Consider the following 23081-nt stretch of genomic DNA (forward strand, 5'->3'; position numbering starts at 1 on the left):
TTCCCCTCCCTGTTCTACTTAATTAAAACCAGGAGAGGGGGGCTGGGGGAGATAATTAGGGAGGTCTCCAGCCGCTGCTTAATGAGCCAGTAATTAACCAGCCAGGGAGGGGAGCTGGCCTCTGGCCAGACTGGGGAGAGAGGCGGCCTCTGGCCTCACCTTTCTACCCTTCACCCTGCCCGGGCCCCCCAGACACCAGTCTTCAGTCCAGAGGGGAATTACATTTATTCACGCAATCAAAACATCAAACAGACTCAGAGCAGCAGTGGGGAGGGAGGGTGGGCAGGGCTAAAGGTGCATTCACAGCCTGTAAACCCCTCAGTCTCAGGGATGGGGAATGCTGGTGGTGGGACTGGGAGAATAGTCTTAGGCTTCATCTCTCAGGTGCCCATCTACCTTCCATTCTTACTAGGGGGGAGGGTGGAGCTGTCTCTCGGGTTATAACCTCTCAGGTGGAGGCCTGAGCCCTCAGACCCTGCCTAGTAGCTTGACAAATAGGTGGTGTCCCCACAAGTCAGGGAAGACTCCCAGCCACTCCTTGAGATGGGTGCCTGGGATCCGCCTTCCTGTCTCAAGCTCCCAAAGACTTGGGGAGGGAGTTAAATGACCATTCCACCTTGCCTGTTCCTAGAGTTTGAGGACTTTCACCCAGTCAAGTGCCCAGGGAAGGTAATGTGGGCAATGAATGCTGGGTCTTTCAGTCTCTGGTACCCCTGCCACGTAAGAGTTGAGGGCATGCAATGGTCTGCCCAGCTTTGAGCCCAGGGGTGAGGAAGGGCTGGCTGGGACTCAAGTCTCAGCAGGTGTGTGTCGGGGGCTGGGACCTTTGCTCCTCCATTCGACCCCCACCCTGAACTCTCAGCAGCAACTCCAGGAGCTCCTGCCCCCCTGGAGGGAGGGGAGGCTCTGACCGCTGGGCTTCCATCCGCTGGCACTGGAGGAGTGGAGGGAGAAGGGAGAGCTTTGGTGAGGGTCTGAGGGGAGGACCCTTGGGAATCCGGGTTGGTATAGGGAGGCATATAGGAAATTTCCTGTGAAGGTGATGTGGCAGGTGTCTAGGGAGAAACAGGAGTAGAGCCCAAAAGACAACAGGGGCCAAGAGGCCGGGAGGCCTGGGTTTGCCTCCTGGGGGGATGTCTTACCTGGTGACTGAGGATGGTGCTGTAGAGCTGTTCTCTGTCCTCAAGAGGACGGGGTGGGGCAGGGGCTAGGACTGGGGGGTTTTGGGGGGTGTGAAAGGTGGCCCTCTGCTCCTCTAGGCGGCGGGACTGGGCTTCAGCTACCAGGTCCAGAAGGAGCTCAGTCTGCAGGGAGAGCAGGGAGGCCGAGCGGGGTCCCAGGGCTGGGGAGAGGCGGGTGGAGGGCTCAGAGACCCAGAGAGGTTGGCAGACAGGAGCCATGGGGGAGTGTGCATAGGGTGACATGATTAGGGACTTTGGATCAGAGGAGAGGGGGTGCAATGGGGGATCCCAGGGGAAGTCCGGAGGAGGTGGGGAGAGGGCCCACAACGGAGTGGACCTTGGTAATGGGGTCAGGATGTGGGCACCAGGGTCGGGGCTCTCTCTGGGCAGGTGGGGGTACCTGTGTTATGGGTCCGTGGAGGAGGAGGGGATGGAGGAGCAGATCGCCACGGCCGAGTGGTGGAATTTGGAGGGGGCCAGCCTTGCTCATCCTGAGGGGGGTCCTGATGCCAAAATATGTCCATTCCAGTCAAGCAGTGGTGGTTGAAGCAGGTGGAGTGGACAGGGGGCTAGGCCAGTGGCCCGTTTCCTCTGTGTGTCTCTGTTCCTGCCTCAGTTTGCCCAAGCCTTTCAAGACCCCTACATATCTGCCCCAGGTCCTCTCACCTCCCTTCTTTCCCAGTGTCAGCCTTCCCCACCCTGTGCCCAGCTCACCTGCTCACCATCCTCTTCTTCCTGTGGTCTCTCAGCCTCCATTCCCTGGAGGGGAGAAACTGGTGGGGGAGGGGTGGCTGGGATGTGGGAGGAGGGCTGGAACCTTGAATTCCTGAAGGGAGTGGGGGCTCGAAGGGGTGGGGGTGAGCTGGGGGATGGATGCCTGGGTACTGAGCAGGAAGCTGGGTTCCTGGTCAGCCCCCCACGGGCCCCGCCCATCCCTGTCAACTTCCTCCATTCTCTTTTCCCACCCAAACAGCTTGTTCAGTCTCTCTCGCCCCAGGGGAGCACAGAGACTGGGAAAAACTCTTCCAGCTGCAGGAGTGGAGGGGGCTCATGGTGGGGAAGACTCCTGGCTAGCTCATCTTTAGAGCCTCAGTAGCCCCCTAATCCCTGGCTCTGCTCCCTCCACCCTACCTCCTTTTCTGCTCTTTCTGTCAACACAGGAACTAGCTACACAGGAAGTGGTTTCACTCCTCAGAATCCCCCTCCCCCCAACCAGGTCTCTTCCCTCCCTAAGATAGACCCTGGTGTCTGATCTGGCCCCTGATCTTTTCTCTTACTTACTGGGACTGGGAGGGGCACGGTTGCAGTGGGAAGTAGAGGATTCAGACGCAGGGATGTGGAGGTCTCAAATATATACATATAACCCGAGCACTGGGTCCAACACATAGTAAGTATCCAATACATATGTATTGAATAATCATCCCTGACCTCTAGTTGTTTGCAGTCTATTCAGGAGACGGCTAGGCGCAGTGGCTCACGCCTATAATCCTAGCACTTTGGGAGGCCGAGGCGGGTGGGTGGGCAGGCGGATTGCCCGAGCTCAGGAGTTTGAGACCAGTTTGGGCAACATGGTGAAACCCTGTTTGTACTAAAATACAAAAATTAGCTGGGCGTGGCAGCCTACGCCTGTAATCCCAGCTTCTCAGGAGGTTGAGGCAGGAGAATTGCTTGAACCTGGGAGGCAGAGGTTACAGTGGCGAGATCGTGCCACTGCACTCTAGCCTGTGTGACAGAGCGAGACTCCTTCTCAAAAAAAAAAAAAAAAAAAAAAAAAATACAGTCTATTTAGGAAACAAGATGTGCACCAAATGTGAGAGTACAGGGCAGGGTTCATTTTAGAAACTTAAGAGTTTAGTGCAGACAAGGGGCAGGGCTTTATTTTGGTCACAGATAAGAGCTATAGATATGGAAAACCAGAGGCTGAGGTGGGAAGATTGCTTGAGCCTAGGAGGTTGTGGCTGCAGTAAGCCGATTGTGTCACTGCACTATAGCCTGGGCAACAGAGCAAGACCCTGATTCAGAAAAAGAAAGAAATGAAATGGAAAAGGGAGAGGACCACCTCTCTGGCTTGGTTGTTGATCAATGCTAATCAGGCTGGTTGGCATCAAGGAAAGAGCAGGACAGACAACCATTTGGTATCTCTAAATGGAAACCTGTCATGTTAGGAAGTTTATAGCTGACTGATTTAGAACATGAAATGTGATGAAGAGATATTGGCTGGGTGTGGTGGCTCATGCCTGTAATCCTAGCACTTTGGGAGGCCTAGGTGGGTGGATCACCTGAGGTCAGGAGTTCAAAACCAACCTGGCCATCATGGTGAAACCCCATCTTTACAAAAAAAAAGAGAGATCCTGCCACTTACTCCCTTGCAATCTTGGGCAGATCTCTGTACCTCAATTTCTGCAAGAGTGAAAGAGGGTTCTAATGGCACCTACTTCATAGAGTTGATGTATTAAATATAATAAAGAATTGATGCATAGTGTTTGTTTTTTGGTTTTGTTTTTTTGAGACGGAGTCTCACTCTGTAGCCCAGTCTGGAGTGCAGTGGCGCAATCTCGGCTCACTGCAGCCTCCGCTTTCCGGGTTCTGGTTCAAGCAATTCTCCTGCCTCAGCCTCCCGAGTAGCTGGGATTACAGGCGTGCATCACCATGCCCAGCTAATTTTTGTATTTTTAGTAGAGACTTGGTTTCACCACGTTGGCCAGGCTGGTCTCGAACTCCTGACCTCGTGATCTGCCTGCCTTGACCTCCCAAAGTGCTGGGACTACAGGCATGAGCCACTGGGCCTGGCCGATGCATAGTGAATACTCAATAAATTGTAGAGATTATTGGCTTTCAAAATGCCTCATGACTCCATGTTTCAAACCTAGCAACATATTGCTGCAAGGTGGACGAAGTTTCTTTTTTCTTTTTTTTTGAGACTGAGTCATGCACTGTGACCCATCCTGTAGTGCAGTAGTGCAATCTTGGCTCACTGCAATCTCCACCTCCTGGGTTCAAGCAGTTCTTCTGCCTCAGCCTCCCAAGTAGCTGGGACTACACGCATGTGCCACCATGCCCAGCTAATTTTTTTGTATTTTTAGTAGAGATGGGTTTCACCATGTTGGCCAGGATGGTGTCGATCTCCTGACCTCATGATCCGCCCGCCTCAGCCTCCCAAAGTGCTGGGATTATAGGTGTGAACCACCACACCAGGCTGACAAAGTTTTTTTAAGACACATTCTTGAGGCCTTAAGAGTTTCCTAAGTGGCCATAACTAAAAGCCCCAGGATGAGGGAGAAAGTGTATTCATCATCTAGTGCAGCAGTCTGCTACTTTTTTGGCACCAGGGAAGAGTTTTGTGGTAGACAATTATTCCATGGTCTGTGGGGATGAGGGGGCTGGTTGCAGATGGAACGGTTCCACCTCAGATCATTAGGTATTAGATTCTCATAAGAAGTGAGAAAGGTAGATCCCTCGTATGTGCAGTTCACAGTCGGGTTCGAGCTCCTATGAGAATCTACTGCTTATGCTGATCTGACAGGAGGTGGCGCTCAGGCGGTAATGCTCGCTCACCTGCTGTGTGGCCCAGTTCCCAAGAGGCCATGGACCAGTATCAGTCTGCGGCTCAGGGGTTGGGGACCCCGGCCTAGCATGTGTGTAGGTTCTCCCTTAGCTACTAGACTCTTGCTTTCAGGTAATACCCTAAATTTTCATAGGGCCCCTAAATATTCTTGCTTTTAAACTATACTTAACAGCCTTCATCCTATCCAAATGTTGAGCCTAAAAGCACAAAATGCTGACACTATGCAGTCACTCCCATCTTTTTTCCGATTATTCTCCCCAACTCCTCCAAAAAAAGGTAACACTTCAAATTGGCTTTATTGCGGGTGACAGATTTAGGGTTCTTAAATAGCGATTGCAGTGGCTGGAAGCGCTTCATCCCTGCTGTGGAGTTTCTTTGTTGTGAGGGGAGGGAATGCAAGGAGTCATAAGCTGGGCTGGCCCTTGGCTACTTTTCAGCATCTACAGTGCCTGGCGCATAGTAGGTGCCCAATAAATATAAGCCATTTGTAGGCAGTGGCGACAATGGATGATAGAGGCTCCCTTTGGAAACCACATGTAGGAAAGAACATCTTACATCTTACCTGCCTCCAGTTTTTGGTTCCAGTTTAGGGATATTTCCCCTCCACTCTGCCGTCCTGTGGCCTCTCTTATTTTCTGGAGGAGGACTGGGCCTGCCTCATCCTAGTATATTAAAGCCTCTTTCCAGAGCTGCAGCTTCTCCGCTTGGAAGATGCCTGCTCTGGTGGTGGCTTAAATTCATTTTAGGAGAGAAACTAAACTCCTTCATTTTTGGGGGGCTCCATCTTAAAACAGGGAGGGCCTTCCAGCCTGCCTTTTAATGGGTAGCCATTTTTGGAATTCTTCCCTACCATGTATCCTTCTATTTTTTACCTTCTCCTCCTGGGTTTATGGGCATTTCCTGGTGGGCTGGGGGACCGCAGTCAACTTGAGGGGATCCCCGCTCCGGGGACGGAGTGAGGCAAGGAGGCGGGATCGGAATGTTGGAGGCGGAACCGCAAGGTCTCAGGGCCACCCAATCACAGGGCCAGTCATCCGCTGAGACCCTGCCTCCGCACCCGGCAGCCACTCCGAATCTTTCTCGCTTTATCGCTGGGTTGGGCCGAGGCCCGCGCATGCCTGCAGAAAACCTACGGCCGCGAGGGGGCGGGCCTCCTCCTACTCCTCCTCCCGAAAGGCTCCGGCAATGAGAATAGGCCCCGCCCCCCCGCGCAGTCAAGTCCACGGACGAAGTCCGAGCCTGCAGACAAGCTCCGCCCCGACGCTGGCCCGCTCCCGCAGACAGCGTCCGGCAGCGCGGCAGAGCCCCGCCCCCATGCGGGGACACGCTTCCTGACGCCATTCGTGCGCGCGGCGAGGGCCCGGCCTCGCGGGCCGGTGTGGCTTTGTGACGGGCCTCTAGTGGCCCCGCCCCTTCCAGTAGCGTCAGCAGATCCCAGTGGTTACGTTGGCGAGCGACGTCCGCGGGCGCTAGCCCAGCCTGGTCCCGCAGCTCTCGAGCTGCCCCCAGCCCCAGCAGGAGCTGAGCTACTTCCACCGCTCCTTCGCGTGCCGCCAGGAACAGCGGCGTCTGCTCCTGCATAGGAGGAAAGAGCCAGGGGCGAGATCAGCGAAGGCCGGGCCCACAGGACTGGGCCTTTCTGCCTTCACCTACTCGACCACTGGCCCCTTTCCCTTCAGGCTTTGTGTGGTTACTGCACTTTGCATTTCTCCTGCTCCCGACTGTTTTGTGGGAAGCCCGCTGTCCCATCTAACCCTGCTGTCCTGGGCGTCTTTATCGGCTCCGGCCTGGAGAAGCGAGCGGGCGGCTCGGGCGTTGTTCACGGCAGCAGCCCAGTGCAGCGCGGTTTTCCCTAGGGGACGACGTGGGAGGTTGTTACCGCGGTTGGGGGCCAGACGGTTCCGGTTTCCCACGGGTTCTGGCCTTGGGGGAAGGGCTATTTGGGCCGGCTGGTCACTCCAAAGGGGGAAGCGTTGCCTTGGGGACCGTGGGCCTGCAGGAAGTGGTGCCTTGGTGACGTCACCAGCGCGCGGGCGGGACAATGGGGCATTGTTCTGGGGTCGGTGAGACCCGGAGATCGACTCCCGCCACGAGATTCCGCCCCCTTCCCACAGACACTCTCTTCCATACCAGTTCCCTAGTAAGCTGGAGCAGAGGGCGAGTGTGTTGTTGAGGGTGGGAGATGGGGGGTAAACTCGCGCGGCCGGTACTAACACCGCTTCGCAGATTGACCACCATTATAGCAGGATGAGAGGGAATGCCCCTCCGCTGCACCTATATTTTGCACGCCATCTCACACCCTATCTGCTCAACTTCTCTATAGCACAACATCACCTCTTCCTCTACATACCCCATTTATCTCTGGCCCCCACGTCTGCTTGGGCTGCAATGAGTTCTTCAACTAGGTCTTCCACCGCCAGTCTGGCAGCCAGCATCAAGGGTGTGGTCCCGTCCTCTGTGCGAGCGTCCACTGCAGTTTGTCTGCTACGGAGCAGAAGCTGGGGAGACAGAGGGCCAGTGACTTCTGGGGTGCCCCGGACTGCCAACTCAAGTCCTTTCAACCCCACTCGCAATCCATATTCAGCTGTCCTCCGCTGTTTCCCTTTTAGGTTCCCAGTCACATCGATTTTCTCTTTGTCAAACCCTAGGGGATGCTTCTGCCCAGCTTGACTTGTAGGCTCGTCCCATTTCCTGTAGCGACCTTAGTGTGTGCTAACCTGGCAGACCTCCCGAGCATCAGCAGCCACAGCAGCATGAAGGGGTGTGCGCCCTGCCCGATCGGGCTGGTTGGGATTGGCTCCAGCCTCAAGGAGGCGGCGGGCAGCGGTTGGCCGGGAGAATCGGGCAGCCAGGTGCAGGGGGGTCTCCCCAGTGCCCACTGTGTGAGCCTGGGGACAGGACCCTCCGTCCAGCAGAGGTTCCCAGGGCTCAGGACATCCCAACCATGCCCCTTGGAAGGTCCTGGACTCTACTTCGCCACAGCAAACTGCTGACATCAGGGTTGTCACCCCATCTGTGGGCAAGACATGAGTCACGGGTCAATCTAAAGTTCCCAACAAGGGGGAGGGGACATCATGGAAGCTCAGAGAGAATCAAAACCTAAGGTGCCAGGAAGCTAAGTTCTGGCACTTTATGAGGCTTTAATCAAGTGACTTTTCTACTTTTCTCTGACTTGAGTTTCTTCTGTAAAAGGAACCTGCAGCTTAATTATCTGACATTCCAGGGCACTGGTTTTCTTAAATGAGTCTGGATCAGATTCACCGGAAGAGCTTATTGAAGCAGATTGCCTAACATCTTGAATTCCTGAGTCAGTAGCTCTATAGTGGACCCCAGGTGATGCTGATTCAGCTGTCTGAGGACCACACTTTGAGAATCACTGTTCTAAAGCACTCAGTCTAAAATTAGTTCCTCTAGTTCTGATATTAAAGGACTCTGATTCTAATAGGGTCGAAGGCCTTTTTTTTTTTGTCTTGGTCTGGGTTGACTCACATACCAGGTCCACGGGTGTCCAGGTCAGGGGCTTCCATCTCGGATTCCTGGGGAGGAGTTAGCATGGCTGCCTGAGGGAGCTCCCCACAGCCACCACTCAGCGGCCAGAGCTGGCACTTGGAGGGTGGGCCTGTTTCTTCAGCCTTGGGGTAAGAGCAAGGATCAGTGAAGGTTGATTTGCCCTTCCATCACCTCCAGACCATTCTTGCCCCAGCCCTTTCACCTGGCCCACCTCCTCTCCCTCTTCAGGGCCTGAGCACATCACAACTCCATCCTCATCAACTTCTGCCTCTGGCTTCAGCGCCCTGGAAGGGAATGGGTGGGTAGAAGTTACATGGAATTATGACCATCAAGGTCTCCAAGATTTCCAGCAGGCTTCCCACCCCTGTGTCCTTCCCCTATTTTTGACTTCCGCGGTAGTATTTCTTAGCTCTTCTGATTGTAAATCTCGACATAGGAGAGACTCCCCTTCCTGAACCTAGGTTTCTCCTCATTCTCACTTGAGACCAATGCTGTCCTCGCCGAGTGGGGGCCGGCGTCGGTGGGGAGCTGACTGAGTCCGAGGCTGTCGAGTGAACCCGGGGGGCAGCCAGAGAGCTCCATGCTCTCGGCGTCGACGCCGGATGAGCTGGAGGACGAGAAGAGCCCCTAGGGCCAGGAGAAGCACCCCAGCAACTGGGGAGCACAGCACAGGCCAGGGAAGCTGGTTGGCAGGGTTCGCTGGTGGAAGAGACAGAGTCACAAAGAGAGGCCACTCCTGGTGAGACTGATTACTATTGGGAGACCTTTTAACAAGTTTGGTAGCCTGTCTTTGCCTCGATTTCCTTATCTGCAAAATGGGGATGATAATATAGGTTGAGGCTGGGCATAGTGGCTCATGCCTGTAATCCCAGCACTTTGGGGGGGCTGAGGTAGGTGGGTCGTATGAGGCCAGGAGTTCAAGACTAGCCTGGCCAAAGTGGCAAAACCCTATCTAGACTGAAAATACAAGAAAAATTAGCAGGGTGTGGTGGCATGCCCCTGTAATTCCAGCTACTTGGGAGTCTGAGGCATGAGAATCACTTAAACCCAGGAGGTGGAGGTTGCAGTGAGCCGAGATGGCGTCACTGTTCTCCAGCGTGGGTGATAGAGTGAAACTGTCTCAACAAACAAACACACAGAAAAACAGGTTGAATATCCATAATCCCAATCCCAAATTTGAAATGTTCCAAAGTCTGAAACTTTCAGAGCACCAACATGACGCTCAAAGGAAACGCTCATTGTCCATCTGGATATTGTATTAGGGATGCTGAACTGGTAACTGTAATGCAAATATTCCAAAATAAACAAGTCCCAAATCTGAAACACTTTTGCTCCTAAGCATTTCAGATAAGGGATACTCAACTAGTAGTATGTCCCTAATGGGGTTGTGGGGAGGATTAAATGAGGTAACGATGTAAAATGCTTGGAGTAAGGCACAGAATAAGTATGATAATAACAGCTATTATTCTTTCATGTAGTATGAGTTATCTGATACCAAGACGATTAGATATTCCCAGTCTGGTAGAGAAGATAAAGCAGCCCTTTGTTGGAGGGCTATAACAGAGATTAGGATAATGTACTTAGACTGTAAAATAAATGGGACAGCAGGTGATTCAGTTAGAGAAAGTGAGGTTAGGGAACGTAAGTCCCTACAAAGAACATTTTCTTTCTTTTATTTTTATTTTTTTAGAGATGGGGTCTCGCTATGTTGCCCAGGCTGGAGTGCAATGGCTATTCACAGGCGTGATCCCACTACTGATCAGCACGGGTATTTTGACCTGCTCTGTTTCCAACCTGGGCCGGTTCACCCCTCCTTAGGCAACCTGGTGGCCCCCCGCTCCTGGGAGGTCACCATATTGATGCCAAACTTAGTGTGGACACCCGATCAGCTTAGCGCACTACAGCCCAGAACTCCCGGACTCAAGAGATCCTCCAACCTCAGTCTCCCGAGTAGCTGGGACTACAGGAACGCACAACTGCACCTGGCTACAAAGAACATTTTCAGTCTCAGCTATCCTGTTTCATTCAGCCTCCATTGCCTGTTGCTAGCATGAGAGCTGGCCTGGGAACAAACGTCAGAGAAGGTGGCAAGGGGTCACCTACTGGTACCTGCATGAGAGTGGGCAGCCAGCAGGGGTCCAGGCAGCAGGGGCTCCAGGGCTCCCACTGCAGCCATCGCAGCAAGGAAGCGGAGTAGAAGCCCAGGGTCCCAGGGACAGCGGGATGCCGGGTGGTCAGGGCCACAGCGGGATAAATCCACTCCCATTACCACCACGAACCTATAGGACAGGCACCTCAGAGACCCCTGTGTTGGTCCCTGGCTCCCATCCCTCCCTCTGCCCTCTTAATCAAAACTGGTGTCTGGCCCTTCCCTCCACCCAGCTTCTTACCCAGCACTGAGAGAATCGGTCTCCTTGCCCAGGGGCTGCATTTGAGGGACTGCTCTCTCCTGATTGGAGGGGTCTCGAGTTCCTCCTAGCGCCTCTTCAGCTCGGGCCCCAGGATAGGGGTACACCATGTCCCTGCCATCACGATCCTTCCTTACCCAGAGCCCCACCCTCAGAGTCAGGGACAGCCTCCGGGCCAGGGCAAACAGTTGCTGGTCTAGGGCTGGGGGGCTCAGCACCACCAGCAGGGCCAGGGAAGGCCCCCACTCTGGGTCCCCATCTTCTGGCCTGCAGTCACCTCCATCCCAGCCACATGCTGCAGTGTTGCAGCCTTTCTCACAGTGTCCGTTGTGGAAGTGATCATGGCAGTACTGGTCATAGGCTGGACTGTGGAGTGAGGAGAGGGGGACTCAGGACCTCCCTAAAACCTGACTCTTTTCTTCACTCTAGAGAGAATTCCCCATATTTTGTGGCCTCTAGAGCTTTGGTTGCTAAGTCGGGGCAGCTGTGGAGCAATGAACTTAGCCAAGTCCTGGACGGTAGTCCAGACACCCCAATGTCTGCTAATACCCCTGTCTTCCTAGACTGTCTCCTCTCTGTCCCCTCCCAAGCTCTCCTCTGTTTCTGAAGGAGAGTCCAAGGCCCTTTTCCCTCTGTTGGACGCTGACTGCTAGAGGAAATACTCCAGGACAGCAAGGCTTAGAGAGGGAGGCTTGAGGCCTGAGTTCCCACAACTCTCAGAGAGGAGCCCAAAGGCCATGCCCCACATTAAATATTGATGCCACCCCATTACCCTAGGTTGGAGTCCAGAGTCTTCGACCCCTATTAGCAATGGTTATTAGGGTGGTAACTCCCTGGAGCCTGAGCTGTGGCCACACTAACTCAGAGCCATCTATGTCCTTCCTCTTCCTCTCACCCGCCCCTCTCCTTCCCTGGCTCCAGTTGGTTTCAGGCTCACGTGCAGGCTGGAGGAGTCTCACAGTCGTAGCCATCAAACAGACACTCTTCAGAGTCACACTGTGGGTGGCACTGCCCATCCCGGAAGAGAAGCCAGCACCGAGAGTGGGAGGGGCAGCCCTTCCAGGGGTCTGGGACCCCTAGAGAGCAGTCCCCTCCATCCCAGTTTCCTCCTGGGCCACTGCAGCCAGCATCACAGGCCCCATCTCCACTTCTGCCCTCACACCCCTTGGCTCCAGGCTTCTGACACCGGGGCCCTGGAGAGCTGTGAGGGCAGGAGCATCGAAAGCCTGGGCCCCCCAAGCCCGTGGTCTCTGTGCAGCTGCCGTTGTATAGGCATGGGGAGGGAGGGCCACAGCCTTTAGGAGCTGGTGGGGTCAGGCAGTCAGGACCCCCATAGCCACTGAGGCAGGCACAGCGTGGTGGGAAGCCTGGCTTAGGGGAGGGAAGACACAGGCCTCCGTGGTGGCAGTGATGGAGGCCGCAGGAAGGGGCCCTGTGGCTGCAGGTGGGGCCTTCAAAACCCTGTGGAAGGGAGGGGAGATATTGGAGAAGGAACTTGCATTATTCTTCCCACTCCCCATCAAGCAAACCCTTAGGTTAAGACCCAAGAGGGTCTTAGATTCTCATGTCTAAAAGGGGCCTCAGAGAGTATGAAGTTAAACATTTTGTGGATGTTGAAACCATGTCCCATGGTAATTTCACACAATGACATATTACATTGTAGTGAAAATGGATGAACCACAACTGTGTGTAACAACTTGATGGACTGTGGCATCATGGTGCAAGTCCTAGAAGACTAAACAATTACTAGAATGCTATATAATTATTATTTGAGACGGAGTTTTGCTCTTGTTGCCCAGGCTGGAGTACAATGGGGCAATCTCAGCTCACCACAACCTCTGCCTCTGATTCTCCTGCCTCAGCCTCCCAAGCAGCTGGGATTACAGGCATGCACCACCATGCCTGGCTAATTTTGTATTTTTAGTAGATGGGGTTTCACCATATTGGGCAGGCTGGTCTTGAACTCCTAACCTCAGGTGATTTGGGACTTGGCCTCCCAAAGTGTTGGGATTACAGGCATGAGCCGCTGCTCCAGGCCGGCTATGATATTATTATCTTACTCCTTAGAAATAGGATCATATGCCTTTCTCTTCCTTTGGAGAGGGAACAGGATAGAGGAGGAGGACATAAGTAGATGTAAGTTATTAATATAGAAATTCTTGGGTTAGGTTCATGGGTGTTACATTGTTAGAACAATACAAGAAAAGACGACCAGGCATAAACAAATGTCAGCATGTCATGAACTAAAGCTTAGGATTAGTCTAATTTCATGCATCTGAGGTCCATAAATACACACACATACACAGACACAGAACCTATGGGAGGCCACCCGCCATGCAGCTTGATCTTGGGGAGCTCCTGATCTTCCCTTAGGCAACACCTTTGATTTCTGAAAATTCCATTCATGCTATCAACTGATCCTGCCTTTCCTCTGACTGCTTCTGAGAGACACTTGCCACTGTGAACTTGACTGGCTTTTTCCAATAATTTCTACATCGGTGCTCCCCCACAGTCCTTTCTGGGATTCCAACAGAGGTATTCTTGTTTTCTGTTAGTATTGGGGGCAATAGGGAAGGTAGATTTGTGGTCACTTGCCTTGGGGCACTGGCATATGAAACCTAGAGGTGATCCTGCTGTGGCCTCACAGGTACCTCCATGAAAGCAGGGCTGGCTGTGGCAGGGGTCTATCTCCACTTCACACCACTGGCCTGTAATTGGAAGGGAGATTAGATGCCACACACTGCATCAGTCACTGCCTCTGTCCTAGCTCATTCCTGGATGTTGGCCCAGCACTAGATATGCAAGCGAAGGGATCCTGGGGCATCTTTTCTGGGTGGGGGAGGGCGTGGAGGCAGGGGACGAACCAGTGATGGCTGCCACATGGGTGGAGACTATCTGGCTCTCCATCGTCTGCTTGGCTGTGCTCCAGACATGCTTGTGCCCCTGTCTCAGGGCCTCACCTGTGTGTCCAGGCAGACACTGGCAGTAGAAGGCATTGGCCAGAGAGTGGCAGGCTGCAGTGCCTGTGGGGTGGCAGGGCTGGTCCAGACACTCGTCTACGTCTCCCTCACAGCGTAGCCCCACAAAGCCTGGAGGGCAGGCACAGTGGAAGCCTCCAGGTTGGGGGGTGCAGGTTCCATGGTTGTGACAGGGTTGGGACTGACAAGCATCCGGTTCCTTTGAGCAGTTCTGTCCCTTGTAGCCTGGGGCGCACTGCAGACAAAGAGGGTCAGACAGGGAACCAGTGGATGAGCCCAACCCAGCACTACAAGGGACCCAGCTCTAGATAGTCTGTCCAGTTCCCCACCTTCCAGCTCAACAGCATCACTCAACTCACCATCCATCGTGGCCACGTGTCACAACCCTTCTATCTCAACTCCACATGAGACACAATTGCTCAGTGACACCCAACCTTTCCCAGTCCCAAACAATCTCTGTGATACACTGCCACCAAACGCAGCACATTTTTGGTAAAAGCTTCCTTCCCTACCGAATACCCACCAGGCTCTCTAATACTTCATTAGTCCCTAAGCATCTACTGGATGCCTCCTTTGTGACAGGCACCATTTAGGCACTAGGAATACAAAGAAAGTCAGAACCCATTCCTATTTCACTGAAGCTCTCAGTCAACCAGAGGAAAGAAATAACTAGCATTTAGTGCATGATTTATATACATAACCTAAAAAACCCTCTAACAACACTTTATATGGGTTATCTCATTTGATTTTTACTTTGCACATAAGGAAGCTGGAGTCTCTGAAAGGCTATGTGACCTGCATAAGTCAAATAGCTATAGGTGGCAGAGCTGGGAATCAGTGAAGGTCTGTGCCCCATAACCAACGCTCTCAACCATTTTCTGCTTCTTCATGCCACTCAGCTAGTAAGAAAAGGGTCACTGACAAGATCTGTACCACATGCTGGGTTCTTACAGGAGGAAGGAGAATGTGCAAGAGTAGAGTGTCAGGTAGGAATGCTTCAAAGAGACAGAAAAGGGAATTCAAAAGAATCCAAGGACTGGTCAAGAGAGCTGGAAGGAACAGCAGGGAGCTTCATGAAAGAAGAAGTAAAGCTGAGTAATGGGTGCATAGAGGTTACTTCTGACCAGTATACTACTTTTGTTTATGTTTAAAAATGTTCACAATAAAAGGTTAAAAATAAAATTAAAAATCGAAAAACGAGGATAAATTAAGGGTTATGCCTCAAGCCTTCTATCAAAAATTGTGGTTCTGGCCAGGCATGGTGGCTCATGCCTGTAATCCCAGCAGTTTGGGAGGTCAAGGTGGGTAGATTACTTGAGGTCAGGAGTTTGAGACTAGCCTGGCCAACATGGCAAAACCCTATCTCTACTAAATACACACACAAAAAAATTAGCTCAGTATGGTGGCAGGCACCTGTAATCCCAGCTACTGGGGAGGCTGAGGCAGGAGAATTGCTTAAACTCAGGAGGTGAAAGTTGCAGTAAGCTGAGATTGCAGCACTGCACTCCAGCCTGGGTTACAGAGCAAGACTCTGTCTCAAAAAAAAAAAAAAAAAAAAAAAAAAGTTGTGGTTCTGTATCTCAAAATAATAAAGGCCATATATAACAAACCCACAGCTAACATCATATTGAATGGGGAAAAAGTTGAAAGCCTTTCCTCTAAGATCTGGAACAAGACAAGGATGCTCACTTTCACTATTTTTATTCTACGTAATACTGGAGGTCCTGGCCAGAGCAATTAGGCAAGAGGACGAAATAAAGGGCCTCCAAACTGCAAAGGAAGAAATCAGATTACCCATGTTCACAGATGACATAATCCTAGATTTAGAAAAACCTAAAGAAAACACTGGCTCTGAACATATTCAGTAAAGCTGTAGGACACAAAATCAATGTAGAAAAAGTAGTAGCATTTCTATACACTAACAGCAAACAATCTGAAAAAGAAATCAAGAAAGCAGTCCCATTTCTAATAGTTACAAAACATAAAAAAGAGAATAAATTTAACTGAAGAAGTTAAAGAGCACTGCAATGACAACTGTAAAACACTGATGAAATACATTGAAGGGGACACAAGAAAATGGAAAGATATCCTGTGCTCATAGATTGGAAGAATCAATACTGTTAAAACGTCTGTGCTTACCAAAGTGATCTATAGAGGGATCTGCAATCCCTATCGAAATACCAATGATGTTCTTTATAGAAATAGAAAAAAAAACCCTAAAATTTATCTGAACTGTAGAAGACCCAAATAGCCAAAGGAATATTCAGCAAAAAGAACAAAGCTAGAGGCACCACCCTACCTAACCTCAAAATATGCTATAAAGTTACAGGAACCAAAATAGCATGGTGCTGGCATAAAAAACAGACACACAGACCAATGGAATAGAATAGAGAGCCCAGAAATAAGTCCACACGTTAACTTACTTTCAACAAAGGCACCAAGTACATACATTGGGGGAAAAGAACAGTCTCTTCAATAAATGGTGCTGGAAAGACTGGATATCCATATGCAGAAGAAACTAAACCTCCGTCAGGCGTCATATACAAAATGGATTAAAGCCTTACATGTACAACTGGAAACTATGAAAACACTAAAAAAAAAATAATTGGGGAAATGCTTTAAGACACTGAGCTGGGCAAAAATTTTTTGGATAAGACCTCAACAGCAGAGGCAACAAAAGCAAAAATAGACAAATGAAATTACATCAAGCTAAAAAGTGTACAGCAAAGGAAACATCAAAAGAGTGAAGAGGCAACCTACAGAATAGAAGAGATATTTGCAAACTATCTGACAGGGGATTAATAATCAGAGTATGTAAGGAACTCCGTAGCAAACACCACCACTACCACCACCAACAAATAATATGGTTTAAAAAATGGGTAAATGCTCTGAAAAGATATTTCTCAAAAGAAGACATATAAATGGCCAACAGATATATGGATGCAAATCAGGGAAATGCAAATCAAAACCGCAACGGGGTATCATCTCGTACCAGTTAAAATGGCTGTTATTGAAAAGACAAGGAAGGGCTGGGTGCTGTGGCTCATGCCTGTAATCTCAGCACTTTCAGAGGCTGAGGAGGGAGGATCACTTGAAGTCAGGAGTTTAAGCCCATCCTGGCCAACATGGTGAAACCCCATCTCTACTAAAAATACAAAACATGAGCTGAGCGTGGTGGCCCACGCCTGTGATCCCAGCTACTTGGGAGGCTGAGGCATGAGAATCGCTTGAACCTGGGAGGCAGAGGTTGCAGGGAGCTGAGATCATGTCACTGCACTCCAGCCAGGGCAACAGAACACAACTCTGTCTCAAAAAAGGAAATGAAAATTAAAAAGAAAAGACAAAAAATAACAGATACTGGCAAGGATGCAGAGAAAGGGGAACCTTCAGACACTGTTGGTGGGAGTGTAAACACAGCCAGTATGAAGAAAAGCATGGAAGTTTCTCAACTAAAAATAGCTCTACCATATGATTAGCAATCTACTGTTGACTATATATCCAAAGGAAATCAGTATCTTGAAGAGATATCTGCATCCCCATGTTTATTGCAGCACTGTTCACAATAGTTAGCATATGGAATCAACCTAAGTGCCCATCAACGAATGAATGGAAAAAGAAACTGTGGTATCTATACACAATGGAATATTATTCAGCCAGAAAAAGAATGAAATTCTATCATTTTCAGTAACATGGATGAGACTGAAGGACATCCTTCAGTTTGTTGTTAAGTGAAATAAACATTATGTTAAGTGAAATAAACCAGGCACAGAAAGACAAATACTGTTTCTCACTTTCACCTTTGTCCCACTGCCTTAGCCCTGACCTTTCTTGCCTTCCAGGTAGATACTTGCATCAGCCTCCTATTGTATGTCTGATATTGCTCCTCACGCATATGTGGGAGCTAAAAAAGTTAATTTCATGGAAGTAGAGTAGAATAATGGTTACCAGAGGCTAGAAAGGTTAGCAGGGAGTGGGAGATGAAGAGAGGTTGGTTAATGGAGACAAAATTACGGTCAGATAGAAGGAATAAGTTCTAGTGTTAGACAGCAGAGTAGGATGATGATAGTTAACCATTTATATTTCAAAATAACTAGACGAGAAGACTTGGAATGTTCTCAACACAAAGAAATGATAAATGTTTGAGATGATATTCTAATTACCCTAATTTGATCAAGACACATTGTATACATGTATCAAAATATCACATGTGGCCAGGCCTGGTGGCTTATGCCTATAGTCCCAGCACTTTGGGAGGCCAAGGTGGGCAGTTCGAGACCAGCCTGGCCAACATGGCGAAACCCTGTCTCTACTGAAAATACAAAAATTAGCCAGGCATGGTGGTGTGTGCCTGTAATCCCAGCCACTTGGGAGGCTGAGACATGAGAATCTCTTGAACCTCGAGGCGGGGGTTGCAATGAGCCAAGATTGTGCCACTGTACTCCAGCCAGGGGGATAGAGTGACTGACTCTGTCTCCATAAAAGAAAAAAAATCACATGTACCCCATAGATATGTATGATTACTATGTGTCAATAACAAAAGAAAATAAAATGGCAGCCATACACACCAAAAAGTTGTGGTTCTGAGCATACGAAGCAGGTTGCTTAGACTTGAATGCCAGCTTTGCCTCTCCTGGCTTAGTGACCTGGACCATGAAGAAGAGGCCCTAACCCAGCTTGAGGAGAAGTTAGGGACATCTTCCTGAGGAAGGTGCCTCCTGAGCACCAGCCCATGGAAGAGGGGCTGGGGAGGCTGTTCCAGGTAGTGCCAATAGCAGGAACGAAGGCTGAGAGGCAAGAATCAGTATGGGGTATGTGGGAAAGTCAGCAGCAGTTTTGTGTTGCTGGAGCAGAGAGTAGCTTAGTGGGACGGGGAGAGCTGAGGCCTGAGAGGCAGGCAGGGCTGGGTCATGCAGGCCGTGGACTTTATTCTGAAAGAGGCGAGCAGCTGCTGAAGGTTCAGCAGAGGAGTGACAGGTCAGCTGGGCATTTTCAGTAGAGTACCCTGGCTGCAGGGTAAAGGCTGAACCTATGGAAGGACCAGTGTGGTGGCGGGGACCGTAGTTAGGAAGGGAATGCAAGTATCTACCTGGAATGCAACAAAGGTCAGGACGCAGGCAGGGGTACCAAGGGCGGAGTGAAAGCACAGACTTGAGAAAACTTCAGGAGATAAGGTGGCATGACTCAGGAGATAAGGTGGTTAGTTGGGTATGTGGGGTAAAGGGAAAGGGAGGAGAAATGGATACACTGGGACTTCCCCCCATCACTACTGTCTCTCCCATCCAGCCCCCCCTTGTCTTCCATCCCGCTTCTCCAGACCCTCTCACCTGACAGAGATACCCATTGGGCTGTGCCATGCAGGTAGCCCCATGCTGGCAAGGCCTGGACTCACATGGGTTCACATGATCCTGGCACAGGCTGCCTTGGAATCCAGGGGGGCAGTGGCAGAAATAAGAGGGGCCACTGTCGACACAGAGGCCTCCATTCTGGCAAAGGGAAGAGACGTCTATGCCTGGGGAGAGAGAAAAACAGGGATATATAAAGATAAGTAGAGATGTGGCCAGGCACGGTGGCTCACGCCTGTAATCCCGGCACTCTGGGAGGCCGAGATGGGTGGATCACTGAGGTCAGGAGTTCAAGACCAGTCTGGCCAACATGGTGAAACCCCATCTTACTAAAAATACACACAAAAAATTTAGCTGGACATGGTGGCGCACGAATCTCAGCTACTCAGGAGGCTGAGGAGGAGAATCACTTGAACCTAGGAGGTGGAGGTTGCAGTGAGCCGAGATTGTGCCACTGCACTCTAGCCTGAGTCACAGAGTGGAACTCCATCTCAAAAAAAAAAAAAAAAAAAAAAAAGATACGTGGGGAGAAAGGGTGTATTCAGAAGGGGGTATTCAGGGCCCAGACTCCGGGTGTAGAGGCTTTAACTTGGGGCCCACTAACATTCCTGGGTGGAGGCCGCTCTGAACCCAAGGAGTTAACAATTCCTGGCACTGAAGAAATTAGAACACTGAGTTTTACTTCCCACTTCACGATTTCTGCCAGAATACGGGAGACATATCTCTAAAGTTTATCAGAGTGTTAAAGCAATGCTTTCTTGGCTTAAAACAAGGCTTGAGCAAGACAGAGTCTTTCTCTGTCACCGGGCTGGAGTGCAGTGGCATGATCTCAGCTCACTGCAACCTTTGTCTCCCGGATTCAAGCGATTCCCCTGCCTCAGCCTCCTGAGTAGCTGGGACAACAGGCATGCGCCACCATGCCCGGCTAATTTTTTGTATTTTAGTAGAGACAGGGTTTCACCATGGCAAGGATGATCTTGATATCCTGACCTCATGATCCTCCTACCTCGGCCTCCCAAAGTACTGGGATTACGGCATGAGCCACCGTGCCCAGCCGAGCAAGAAAGAATTGAAGGGATGCCTCAGGTGAGGACATGTGACTTAAGTCTGTCCCCTGAGTTTTGCATTCCTCTAATGTTCTTTCCCTGTGATTCCCATCAGCTATCCCCTAACTCCACCAAAGCCTCTTTCCTGAGCTCTTCTGATAGCCAAGTTTAGTGCTCTTTTACAAAGAGTGCTGTAACACGGAAGCCAGTGGGGTGGAGTGAAACGTGTTGAGTGTTGAGGATTAAGCATGGCCCACTCTGCTTGGGTTACGATGATCAGGACAGAGCTGGGTTGCTCCATGTTGCGTCATGTCTCTCAAGGTCGAGTTAAACTGGAATCCTATGGACTGGGCTGGCTACTGTTGCTAGAATTGTGTTAAATGTTAGGCTTCTCTGGATGTTGAACTGTGCATTCAAGAACTGATTTGTCTGTGTGGTTTTGATTCTCCAGGTGGTTGTTTTGACCAAAGGCTGCGTGGATACCCTCAGGAACGGGGCAGGGGAGAACACCCATTTTTTCTTCATCTGATCTCCAGTCAGTGCTGGGGTTGGTACCTTGACTCAGTGCTGCTTTCTGGCAGGAGGACAGTGGAAGGTTGCAGAGAGGCCCGGTCCATCCCTGGAGGCACAGGCAGTAGAATGAAGGCCCAGTCTGGAGGCAGTGGGAATTGCGTGGACAGGGCTTCTGGGCACATAAGTCCATCAGAGTCTGAAGGGTGGGAGGGAGCATGAGGCAGGACATAGCACCAGATTCCCAGCCCAGAGATGGTCCTCTGCCCACTCTAGCCCCTCAAAATCCCTTACTTCCAAAATTCTCTCCTGCATGGGCTGGGAGCAGGTGACCCTCCCTGGTTTCCCTCCCTGCTGCTTCTCTCCTCAGCACACCTGGCTTCAATAGTCCTCACCTGGCAACTGCCTCCGGTGTAGCCAGTGGAGCAGAGGCAGCGGGGACCCTGAGGGCTGTCCTGGCAGGTTGCTCTATTCCTGCAGGGGCTGAACAAGACAGAGACAGGGCAGGATAGGGAGAAGTTCTGGGAAACAAGGGGAAGGTAGTGTGCGATGTGGTCAGGAGGCAACCACTGGGAGATGGCGAGCTAGGAGGGAAGGCAGGACGAGGGGTGTGGTGTGGGAGGCAGCTGGAGCCCAAGGGGAGATGAGAGGAGGGGTGGGAAGGCCAAGGGGCCTTCTCCCTTCTAGGGGTCTTTGTGCCTGGCTCACCTGTCTGCACAGCTGGGGCGGATCCTTCCCTCACAGCGAGGGCCCTGGAAGCCCACGGCACAGACACAGGAGAAGGCGCCAGGCCTGTTCACACAGGTACCCCCATTGAAGCACGGGGCTGGAGAGAGGAGGCTGTGAGGGTTTGGGTTCCTTGCCTGTAACCTGGCCTGTGACTTCGGTCACACTGCACACAGGACATATACCACCCCCCCATCAAAATGCCAGGTCACTGCCATCCAATTAATTTTTGTTTATTTATATGATATAGACATATAATGCCATAGGGTCATGCTCTGTTACCCAGGCAGTAGTGCCATCACAGCTCACTGCAGCCTCAACCTTCTGGGCTCAACCATCCTCCTACCTCAGCCTCCCAAGTATCTGGGACTACAGGCCTTAGCCACTGTGCCCAGCTAATTAAAAAACATTAAAAACAATTTTTTTTTCTTTAGAGATGGAGTTTTGTTATGTTGCCCAGGCTGGTCTGTCCAATTAATTTTTAAAAATTTGGTACAAGAATCCCCTCCCCAGTTCCTCTGTCCTCCTGTGGCCCCCAGCTTCGAGGCACTGTGAGCACTCACCAGACACGCAGTGGTCGGTGCTGCTTTGGCACTGGGGCCCTGTGTGGCTTGGAGGGCAGGTGCAGTAGTAGCCTCCAGGGCTGGGGTTGCAGGAGCCACCATTGAGACATGGCCCTGAGTGGCAAGCTGTTATCTCCTCACTACAGGTGGGCCCTGAAGGAAACAGGTGAGGGCTGAGAAAGGGTGTCCTTCTTCCCTCCCTCCACTCTCCTCCTCTTTCCCTTTCATTCCCTTCCTCATCCCCAACCCTATTATTCTCTCCCATCAACCTCCTTTCTCACCACCTCCCACACCCCACACATCACCTGTGTCCCCTGCATCCCAGTTCTCCTTAGTGGTGACTGAGACACAGGGCCCATGGTCACCTGCCTTGCCCTTGACTTAGGGGGTGACTAGCGCAGAGTGTATATGGTTTAGGGAGGGTCTCACCTGTGTAGTCTGCAGGGCAGGTACAGTTGTAGCCAGAGGGCTGCGGGTAGCAGGTCCCCCCATGGGCACAGGGTGCGGAAACACAGCCCCCTAGCTCTGTCTCACATCCTGGCCCCGTCCAACCCACGTCACACACACATGAGGATCTGGTTGTAAAGAGAAAGGGGAGGGTTTTTCTCTTCTGCTGCATCTGCTCTCCTCCCCACTGCCTGGACCCCTATGACTTCCTCTTCTTTTGGCCCTGAGATTCTGGCCTCTTTCTTCAGTGCCTTTGCTCTCAGCAGCACCCTCTTCCTCCCCGACCCCTGCTCATTTTTTCCAACTAGATATGCACATATGTATATATACATTATTTCTGTCTCTTGCTTATTTTCTTTCTTCATTAGAATGAAAGCTCCATGAGAGCAGTTGCTTTGTCTCTTGTGCTTTGTGCTGTTCCCCCAGGGCCTGGAACAGTAGCCACACAAATTAGGTGCTCAGCAGATGTTTTTTTTCCTAGACAGACTCTTGCTTTGTCGTCCAGGCTGGAGTGCAGTGGCAGGATCTTGGCTCACTGCAACGTCTGCCTCTCGGGTTCAAGCAATCCTTCCGCTTCAGCCTCCCAAGTAGCTGGGGTTACAGGGTGCACCACCACTCCCAGATAATTTTGGATTTTTAGTAGCTATGAGGTTTCACCATGTCTGCCAGGCTAGTCTTGAACTGTTGATCTCAGGTCATCCACCTGCCTCGGCCTCCCAAAGTGCTGGACTTACAGACGTGAGCCCATAATCAGCACTGCGCTTGGCCTCAGCAGATCCAATGAATGATGAATTGGCCTTGGGAT

The 23081-nt window shown here is 51.1% G+C and overlaps 2 protein-coding genes and 1 long non-coding RNA gene across 15 annotated transcripts in view; 1 reads left to right on the forward strand and 2 right to left on the reverse strand.

Moving 5' to 3' along the window:
- LOC144582107 (uncharacterized) overlaps window positions 1-23081 on the forward strand; it is a 133681-nt gene that overhangs the window by 1580 nt on the left and 109020 nt on the right. The window lies entirely within an intron of this gene.
- On the reverse strand, window positions 207-5708 carry GPSM3 (G protein signaling modulator 3). 6 transcript variants are annotated; one of them, XM_078368868.1, is made up of 5 exons: window positions 5619-5708; window positions 1896-1940; window positions 1582-1684; window positions 1143-1342; window positions 207-934 (listed from the first exon to the last, which is right to left on the reverse strand). In XM_078368868.1, the coding sequence occupies exons 2-5, from the start codon at window positions 1935-1937 to the stop codon at window positions 797-799; spliced, it is 483 nt and encodes a 160-aa protein (XP_078224994.1). In that variant the 5' UTR covers window positions 1938-1940; window positions 5619-5708; the 3' UTR covers window positions 207-796. The 6 variants fall into 6 exon arrangements, with proteins under 6 accessions (XP_078224994.1, XP_078224990.1, XP_078224989.1 ...); XM_078368864.1 differs by having other exon boundaries at window positions 5309-5708; XM_078368863.1 differs by having other exon boundaries at window positions 1896-1954; window positions 5309-5708.
- NOTCH4 (notch receptor 4) overlaps window positions 1895-23081 on the reverse strand; it is a 29755-nt gene continuing 8568 nt past the window's right edge. Inside the window, exons 13-31 of one of the 6 annotated variants that reach the window (XM_078368854.1) lie at window positions 22259-22404; window positions 21830-21982; window positions 21249-21366; window positions 20936-21023; window positions 20586-20739; window positions 18967-19151; window positions 13625-13877; window positions 13260-13372; window positions 11602-12125; window positions 10647-11030; window positions 10366-10535; window positions 8736-8955; window positions 8468-8540; window positions 8240-8378; window positions 7464-7759; window positions 7097-7244; window positions 6501-6598; window positions 5619-6321; window positions 1895-1940 (exon numbers count right to left, since the gene is read on the reverse strand). In XM_078368854.1, the coding sequence (XP_078224980.1) occupies window positions 1927-1940; window positions 5619-6321; window positions 6501-6598; window positions 7097-7244; window positions 7464-7759; window positions 8240-8378; window positions 8468-8540; window positions 8736-8955; window positions 10366-10535; window positions 10647-11030; window positions 11602-12125; window positions 13260-13372; window positions 13625-13877; window positions 18967-19151; window positions 20586-20739; window positions 20936-21023; window positions 21249-21366; window positions 21830-21982; window positions 22259-22404 (3979 nt within the window). In that variant the 3' untranslated portion in view covers window positions 1895-1926. Of the gene's footprint in view, window positions 1941-5023; window positions 6322-6500; window positions 6599-7096; window positions 7245-7463; window positions 7760-8239; window positions 8379-8458; window positions 8541-8735; window positions 8956-10365; window positions 10536-10646; window positions 11031-11601; window positions 12126-13259; window positions 13373-13624; window positions 13878-18966; window positions 19152-20585; window positions 20740-20935; window positions 21024-21248; window positions 21367-21829; window positions 21983-22258; window positions 22405-23081 lie in introns of those variants that run through there. The other 5 variants (XM_017970991.4, XM_078368855.1, XM_078368853.1 and 2 more) reach the window with 5 other exon arrangements.

This window comes from Callithrix jacchus, chromosome 4, assembly GCF_049354715.1.
Source record: "Callithrix jacchus isolate 240 chromosome 4, calJac240_pri, whole genome shotgun sequence".
NCBI classification, from domain to species: Eukaryota; Metazoa; Chordata; class Mammalia; order Primates; family Cebidae; genus Callithrix; species Callithrix jacchus.

Bases quoted from the DNA above. Each gene is read 5' to 3' on its own strand.
- GPSM3 (XM_078368862.1), bottom strand. From the start codon at position 2,114: ATGGGCGGGGCCCGTGGGGGGCTGACCAGGAACCCAGCTTCCTGCTCA. The intron at 1,685-1,895 runs GTGAGCTGGGCA...TTTTGGCATCAG, and splicing joins AAGAAGAGGATGGTGAGCAG to GACCCCCCTCAGGATGAGCA. The intron at 1,343-1,581 runs GTACCCCCACCT...GCCTCTCCCCAG, and splicing joins TCCACGGACCCATAACACAG to CCCTGGGACCCCGCTCGGCC.